We start from the raw sequence: 8,549 nt of genomic DNA, 5'->3' as shown, positions 1-8,549 counted from the left end.
CTAAAAAAAGGTGACAACACACACAGCCTCGTTCAAATTATCAAAGTAGCAGCAAAGTTCTTGAATCTGTTTTTCATAACATGGCGAAGTATTTCGCAGCTTTGTTGGTTTTCTGTTTATAAGTGGGCTCACACTCCACCACTACGAAACCTTAACAACAGGAAACAGCCGCTTGGAAAGACTTGTGTGAGGTGACTATCGGTTGGGATCTGGAGATATAATAAAAAAAAAGTCAGGGCGCTAAGTAAAAATTCCACAGAAACATCCAGGCTACTTTTCAGTTAATCTAAGGGCATTTAAAAACACGAAGATTTGTTTTCTTTAATAGTATTGTGATCCTCATATATATTAAAAAGCCATTCGATATCCTGAAACATCGATATGCCCTCATTTCTACGAGGTTTACCTTAAACTAGTGTTTAGTTGCTAGGATTGGCAAGCAGTTTTCGTCCGTTAAAGCGATCGGGGAGCCGAATAACTTAAAATGTAGGCATCTCTGAGTGGTCTATAATGTCGTGGCATGCAAGACTATACTTTCTTTTCCCGAGCTGATCTGTAAGAGGCACCCATTTTAGACATTTTCATAACACTGATTCTGAATTAGTTCATTTTAATTAGTGACGTTGACAATATTTTATTAGGCGAAATAACCTTTAGATTCGAAGTGAGGTACATTTTAGGCTCATGCAGAAAGTAAACGCTCACTGAAGTGTTGCTGTGGGAATAATATTTGTTGTCTGGGAAGGATTTTTTCTACAACTAAAACTGTGTCGTCGGAGTATCCTATAACAAAAATAATGTGCTTTTAAACCACTGCTACTAAAAATGGGAAAAAAATTACCCACCTTGAAATTTTGTGTAAATTTCCATTTCCTAATCTTTCAGTCTCTATATGTACCTAGAGTTCGTAACTAGCAGCTTGCTTGGTTTTCTCTTCAAGCTTGGGCTCACCGAACTATTTTTGTTGTTTGACGAATTTCCTGAATGCAAGGTAGGCGTTGTGAAGTACTTAAAAACCTTGGTTGCTTTAATGCCGTTTGCTAACTGCGCAGACCTTTCCTTTGAAACTCTAACAAGTATTTTGCATTTTTATGTCAGTCAATTTCTGAGAATTAAAGCCATGTTCCGACTTCACCGACGGAGTCATCTTTCTGAAGAGATCGAAATAATTGGAAGCTCATTATGTTTACCAAGGTTTCCTGAACTTAAGCCATTGTCTTCTTAAAGATTGCCTTGAGACTTACTGTGAGAGTTTCTGGTAATTTTGAGTGTTTAGCTGCTTCTCAAATTTTTCTTATAATGCTTTGTTTTATTGCTTGCTGCCTGCTCAGGCCTCCGCCTCAAGCTCTAGAAGCCTGAAAACATATTTTCTATTTTAATTTACTGCGACAGCAGGCGACAGAACCAGGTTCATAAGCTTATCTCAGTTCACAGAGCTATCTTAATCGTGCCGACCGGACTTCTGTGATTAAAATTAGTTTGTTAAAGAGATTAACACATTATTAATTAAGTCATTATGCTTCCTGCGATAGAGCAAGGCTTATAAGGTTATCTTTGCTCACAGACCAAGATAATCGTGCTGCCCATTGGCAAAATTAGTTTCTTGAAGACATAATTACGTAATTGGAACAGTCCTTAAGGTGTCTCAACTGAGGCAATTAGGTTGACGTCTTCACATCATTGCATGCTTGGATCGAGAAATGAACTTCCCTCCTTCCCCCCCCCCCCCCCCCCTCCACACACACAAACCTTTCTTCCCCTCTCCCCTCTTCCCAAATTAATTCCGGTGCAAAGCAAAAAGCACTATTTTCCATCATTGAAAAGAGGGTAGCGGCTGTCTCAATTTTTCATTTCAATTTTGCAAGATAATGTAGCTGCGTATCTGGAGGCTTTAAGGCATATTTTAAATCTGTTTCCTGCAATAGAGCTGGTAAATAAGGTCATCTTCACAGAGCCATAGCACTCAAATCCTTGATTTAATTTAGTTAAAATTAGTTTCTTGAAGAAAATACCACATAATTAGGAACCGTTTGTAATTACTAAAAATTGCCTGCAGATGGCAACTGTTTTTTTTAAGCATTGCCATAAAATTTTAACAAGAGCTAGTAAAATGCCTAATTTCCTGAAAGCTGAAGGGTAGGCGTCGTGAAATCCTGAAACTTTAGCTCCTTCTCCCACTTTTCTACGGCGTTTGGTATTATAATTTCCTACCTGGATAAATCTTTTAATACATATTCTATATTATACAATCAATTAGTTCACTGTTCTGAGAGCGGAGTTCAGAAGGCGGAGCCATCTCAATCGCGTTAATCATTAATTAATTTTCTTGATTAATTTTCTTCAAGATATTAGCGAATCAATTGCAAAGACTTGCAATAAACGTGTGAGTGAAAGGGAAAATAAGCTCCGATAAATGAGATAGATGACAACAAAAACAATCTTTAGTTTAACCCAGAGGCTAAGGGTTAATAGATTGATGCCTTCAAAATCAAATGATACTTTTACGATAGTCACCCTCCAAAGCAGACTATTGTACAAAAGACTATTTAAATTTAGAATTTAAAAACATTATGATTGCAATTTATATGCCAGCCACAGGTGTTCCCTTATCCCCAGCACGCTCCAGCCAATTTTTAGCTGGCTACGTCTGCCAAAAAAAGAAGAAGAAGCGAGATTTGACTTGCTGTAAAATAACATTGGGTCGGACAATCACAGATAATGTCAATAGTAGTATAGTTAAATTTTTGTACGTCGCATTTAAGTTGTCTTTTGTCAGAAATTGTCGCGATTGTAATTCAATGTCTTCTATGTTGTAAAGTAATTCTATTATGCTACAAAATGCTGGTATTATCCCTGCATAATGCTCGATGTTCCTTTATTGACTGTCTGTCAGGTCTTTTGTAGGAGTTCATACATTACGATGGTAAAATTTCAAGTTTTATCAAACCACCAATATGGGTTTGCTATAGTGAACACCACATTATATACAAGAAAACCGGCAAACGGGTGACAAACGAACCAATCACAGGGAACATAATAACTGAGACCCCGTGCATAATAATGAGGCAGTAAATTTGGAAAAGGTTTTGGTTTGTTTGTTTGTTGTTGTTTTTTGGTTGGGTTTGGTTTTTTAGTATTTGTGTTTTTGTTTTATTTTCATTTTTTTTTTCTTTTTTCTTAATCTCGACTCTGCATGGAATGCGTTTGTAAAAAATCCGTTTTCACGTAAGTATCAGTTCCGGAGTGCGTATGAAAGGCGATGCTTCGAATTCTCCTGGTACAATTTATGCTAATGCCACTGAAATGGTCGTCAGCCGCTGAACTTAGACCAATCACCAACCCGGGATTTTCAAAACTTTCCCTTCATTAGAAGAAATGGCGAAACGGATCGGCGAAAACATAAAATATTTCCTAACGTTCAACTTATGTTTGAGGTTGATAACAGCAAACTTATGCCCGGTCTTTGAGGTCTAAAATTTTCAGTTTAGACTGATTGAGAACTAAAAGAAATTCCACACAAACAAATCAAGTATCCGGAGACTGCAAACCAAGATGCTCCTTCAGTTTCTTAAACATTCTGGCACCAGGGTTACTCAGATTTGCGAAGCATTTTTGACGGGAGTTTGCCAATGTAATTAATTTTCCTCATTAACTATTCAGTTTGTGGCCAATCGAGGCATGAAAGAAGCGAAAAATTTCATGTAAAAGCTCAGCGTTGTCTCAAGCCATTTCGAAAGGAGATGAACCAATCAGTGAGTCAGAAGCCATTCAGCGTTTACAACTTATTTTCCTTTATAGTTTCTTGCACACCCCGGCAGAATAGTTAGTTCATCCTTTATGTTTCCATGACTTCGGATTGTCTATAGCTTAATTGTTTGTGAAGTTTCCTGTACCGAAACCTTTTAAATAAACTCTCACCGATTTTTCACCCTCGATTTTGAACTGAGCTTCGGTTAACATTGATATCGCAAAGACGCTGCATCGGCTTAGCATAATTCTGAACTGCTCAGTTTTGGCGGCTTTGAAATGACAGGAGAAAAGAAGATGCAGTCTGAAATTTATCAGGATTAGTGTTAATGACATGCGAGGGAATTCACTGAATTAAAACGGGGGAACATGGATTTCAAGATAATAACTTCCTTCATTCTAAGACCATCACACTTATCTGATACGCAACGTCAGCAACTGCGGAAAGCTTGAAATAGTGTTCAGGCCTTAAGGCATTCAAAGCCATGACCTCGGCGACATTTCTGCAATGTCCAATCGACTTAACTATAAAGCCATGTAGGTGCTCCTCTTTTTGTGAAAAGGAAGCCACGCATGGATGTTTGACACATCCTAATGGATAAACATAAAGAAAAACTTTAGATTGTTTATTTTTTGGCTTTACACTTTGGCTTCGTGCGTAGTTACCTAGTTCATCATACTTCATTCCTAGAAAGCCATAATTGGTCATGGTTTCCCAGGCATTCCAGGATCAAATGGCATGCCGGGAATGCCCGGTATTCCAGGACCGCATGGTCCACAGGGAAGAGAGGGCGCTAAAGGACAAATTGGTAACAAGGGCGCTCAAGGAATCATGGGTCCAAAAGGGGACAAAGGTTCCGAAGGGCCTCGTGGGAAGAGTGGGCTGCCAGGAATGACGGGAATGAAAGGAGAGCGGGGAGTGATGGGAACTGAAGGAAGAAAAGGAGACAAAGGAGAGAAAGGAGAAAGTGTGAAAGGAAGTCCAGCAAGTGGAGTGCCACAAACAAACTGGAAACAGTACGTGTGGAAACGCGACATCGAAACCAACAACGGAAAGATTAAGGTAAGTTAAATTAAAGTAAGAAGAATCAGTGAACTGGTTTTCGATTAAACTGAAACAAATCCAAGAAAGGGAGACATCCCAGGGAAAACCTAAGCACCTTGGGTTGCACCAGTCATCTGTGGATTTGCACGTTACTGATTTGTAAATGCGGCTGACTCGTATCATGTCCTCGGGAAAATAAGGAAATATCTATTGGATTAACTACCAGCTATATGATTAGTCACGTTATATGTACTGTATTAGTATCCTCGGTATTGAACTGAACTAGCTCGTATACTAGCCTCCACTTCGATACCGAGAATACGGATATGGTCTGTTATAAAGAAAGAGGAAGTCGATCAGAAACGGATACATTCAAAAACATTGAAGACACTGCACAGTGCGGAATATTATACGTAGGATTCAGACGAAATTGTTTACTAAGGTTAACAACTCCACTGAGTGAACGAGACGGCACGTCATGGCACTCTTCCAAAGAAATAGTTATGTACTAGTAAACAACAACCTACGTTCAAAACAGTAAGTTTCAGATTTCTTACCACGAAAGGATTTAATACAGCTCACTGCAAAGAATGTCAATTTCCGTTACGGTTTTCGTGTCCGCTGCTTGAGATAGCCGACGCCTTTTTTACCGATTAAAGAAAAGCTGTTATGAAAGCGTCTGTTCTCACAGGCTTTTTACATTCACAAATCATAAACACAGCATCACAAACGACAAAATCTCGCCTAGGCTTGATGTATGTTTAAATAATACAACTTAGATGACAATATTTAGGCCAGCCATTAGTTCGCCTAAAGCTTCTGGGGTCGTGTCCCTTCCTACCCTACCCTCATCTATAACTCCAAGACGATTAAAACTATGACAAGAACACTTGAAGAATTGGAAGTACGTCAAAAGAAATCCTTTTTGATTTAGAACGGCAAGGTCTATGACTTAGGACATTTATTTTGGTTGCCAAATGGCAGCCATCTTAGATATGCTATCTCCAAAACAATTAAGATAACCACGAAAATTGATCGAACAGTCTTCTAAACAAATAGAAGAACACTAAATTGAGCCAAAAACGTGAAAGGGGCTGTAAATAGAGATAATTTTGTTCATCAAAAAAGAGAAAAATTCCGCTTTCTAAAGAAGTGAAAGTCAAAATTCGGTTGCTTGGGTTGTTTTACTGTTCGGTTCGAAGAGTAAAATGTTTGCACTGATAAACTGAGGGCGTGATGTTTGATCGCCGCAGAATCATTCCAGCCTTTGGTGTTTATTCCACAATTTTAAACGCTAGTTGTAATAAATAAAGCTACAAGAAAAGTGTCAAAAATGATATTTACAGGACGGTAATTCCTTAATTCAGATTAACAGGGTCAGCGTTTGTGAAATTATTTTAATCGTTGTCTAAAGCGGATGCAAGATTGTCGGTTTTCCAAAGGACCGCTTTAGGAAATGAATTAAACAAGTTCAGTAAAAGAAACACATACAAACGTACCGTTCGTTAAATGGACCAGTAAGGTCCATTTCAACCACTCAGTGTAATAATAACGATTTGTTTTTAACAATATCGGAATATCTTCGTGGCGTAGCTCTACTACAAAGGGATTTTTAATATAATTTGGCTCAAACGATTTTGAGCCAATCAGTAAACTAAGAAGGGGAATTTTTCCTCATCTCAGTTGTACGCTAACGCGTTCATTGAGCGTATTTGGCCGTCGTTGGACAACAAACCTCGGGGCAAGGCTTTTGGTAAAATGGAACATTTTATTTGGGTAATGCTTGAACGATTTTCTTTGAGAATCATTTGAACCTTTGAGGGCAATTGTGAAATTTTGAGGAAAATCCATTACTGTATAACCTTTGGAAGCACGCACCGTCTGTTGTGGAGAAGACCAAAAGTCAGAGGATTACTGGTAAATAAATGTAAGCTGACTACCTCACTCGATCTAACCGCAAAGAACGAATAAACAAGATTATTTTCATTTCTGTTTTTCTCTCGTCGAAAAAAGTAAGCCACCGATATTAAATCGCACGTCCAATCTTGTACCACGAGACGCGTTTGGTTCAATAATAGCGTGCGACATAATTAAGCGACGGATCAAGCCGACGATCATGCTGTGTTTCACCTATGAAAGAGCTGTACATCCAGTCACAGTATTCCTAATCTTGTATTATTTCGTTGCCTTGTTATGTGTATTCAACTCTATTGATTACTTGATTTAATTTTAATTTATGGCAGGACTGCTCTTTCAACAAGCTGCAATCTGATACAGCACTCAAAGTGTCATTCCAGGGTGTTATGAGAGTTTATGGTAGTACCGTCAGGTGCAACCGATGGTTTTTTAAGTTTAATGGCAATGAATGTGGTGGGCCAATGACGATTGAAGCTGTCGTGTACAACGGCTGGCCATCATCTGCTGGGAGTTCCAATCTGCTTCATCACCGATCATTTGAGGGGTACTGTGTGAACATCCCACAAGGCGCGGTAACAGTGGCATTATGGGTAGGAAAGTGTGCAAGCTATACCTTGGGTAATGCCAAAACTGGTTGGATTTCAGTGTCCCGGATAATCATCGAAGAAGTGGCCAGACCCCAGTCTTAAAACGGCACTTTTCAAACTTTTCTTTTTTTCTCATATACGGAAGTGGCAATTTTATTCAGTTTCATTTTCGGCTTTGTAGACATTTGCAGTTAACTTATAAGCAACTTGGTCATTAATTATTAGAACACAGCGCTGCCTGTGATTTCATGTATACTTTTCTTCCACAACTATATAACAGTCTTTGTTTAAGTGAGCTATACGATAAATAAATAAATAAATAAATAAATGAAACATTTACCTCACTTCCAGTCTTAGAGAACTGCTATGCATCTTTATCACGGTATTTTAAATGTTGATGTTGGCCAGAAAATCCCAAACAACTGACACTGCTGGAAAGGGAACCTTAAAATCAGTAAAAAGACCAAGTTTGAGAGTCTTGAAAAAAAAATATTTATAAATATATAGTTCTAAAAATTCATGATTTATGAAGACCTTTATATAAAGAGGGAAAAACTTGCCTTTTTGTAAAATTGGGCTCGATTTCCTGAGCAGTTTTGTCCGCCCATGTTCCTCCCCACGGCAGTAGTTTTTGATTTGTAATCAAGAGTCGATCCTCTCTTGTTCAAATTAATCACAGATACATTTTTGAAAGGTTCACAGTGGCTTTGCGTGGTTCAGGGGAAGTGTTGCCAGGCATCCTGTAGAAATACACACTGTGACTGCCAGCTAAAGTGTAATGCCGCCGTCACACGTTGAAACTTTTAGCTGAAACTCGTGTGCAACGGCGCTGCGAAACACGTTTCAGCAGGCCTTGCACCGTGTTGCATGGTCGGTTTTGTGACACTTTTTCGAACTTCGTTGCGAGACAAGTTTCACGAAAAGTAGAACGGTTTTCTACTTCTGCAACCGCTCGCAACGGTTGCCGTGGTGAAAAAAGAAGAGTTTCACCGTGTAACACCACTTCGTGAAACTGGTCCCGTTGGTCGTTGCACACAAGTTTCAGCTAAAAGTTTCAACGTGTAACGGCTGCTTAACTACTATGCGCTAACTAGAATTCTGGCTAAGCAGCAAGACCAGCTACCCTGTCTAAAAGGAACAATTGTGGTTGATCATATCGCTAAGTTCGTGGAAACAACAAAGGTTGGTGCTGTTCCTCTACACTGAGTGCATTGTGCAAAAGTGCATGTTGGTAGCAACTTCAAACGAAAGTT

General features: G+C 38.9%; 1 protein-coding gene across 1 annotated transcript; it reads left to right on the top strand.

Moving 5' to 3' along the window:
* Window positions 1-4,471: 4,471 nt before the first annotated feature.
* LOC146450530 (collagen triple helix repeat-containing protein 1-like) lies at window positions 4,472-7,618 on the top strand. The gene is made up of 2 exons (XM_085100312.1): window positions 4,472-4,810; window positions 7,036-7,618. Exons 1-2 carry the CDS (start codon window positions 4,487-4,489, stop codon window positions 7,396-7,398), a joined length of 687 nt encoding a protein of 228 aa, XP_084956438.1. The 5' UTR covers window positions 4,472-4,486; the 3' UTR covers window positions 7,399-7,618.
* Window positions 7,619-8,549: the final 931 nt, after the last annotated feature.

Source organism: Pavona decussata, unplaced genomic scaffold, assembly GCF_977016875.1.
Source record: "Pavona decussata unplaced genomic scaffold, jaPavDecu1.1 SCAFFOLD_447, whole genome shotgun sequence".
In the NCBI taxonomy this organism is placed as follows: Eukaryota; Metazoa; Cnidaria; class Anthozoa; order Scleractinia; family Agariciidae; genus Pavona; species Pavona decussata.
This window is presented reverse-complemented; position numbering and strand designations above follow the sequence as displayed.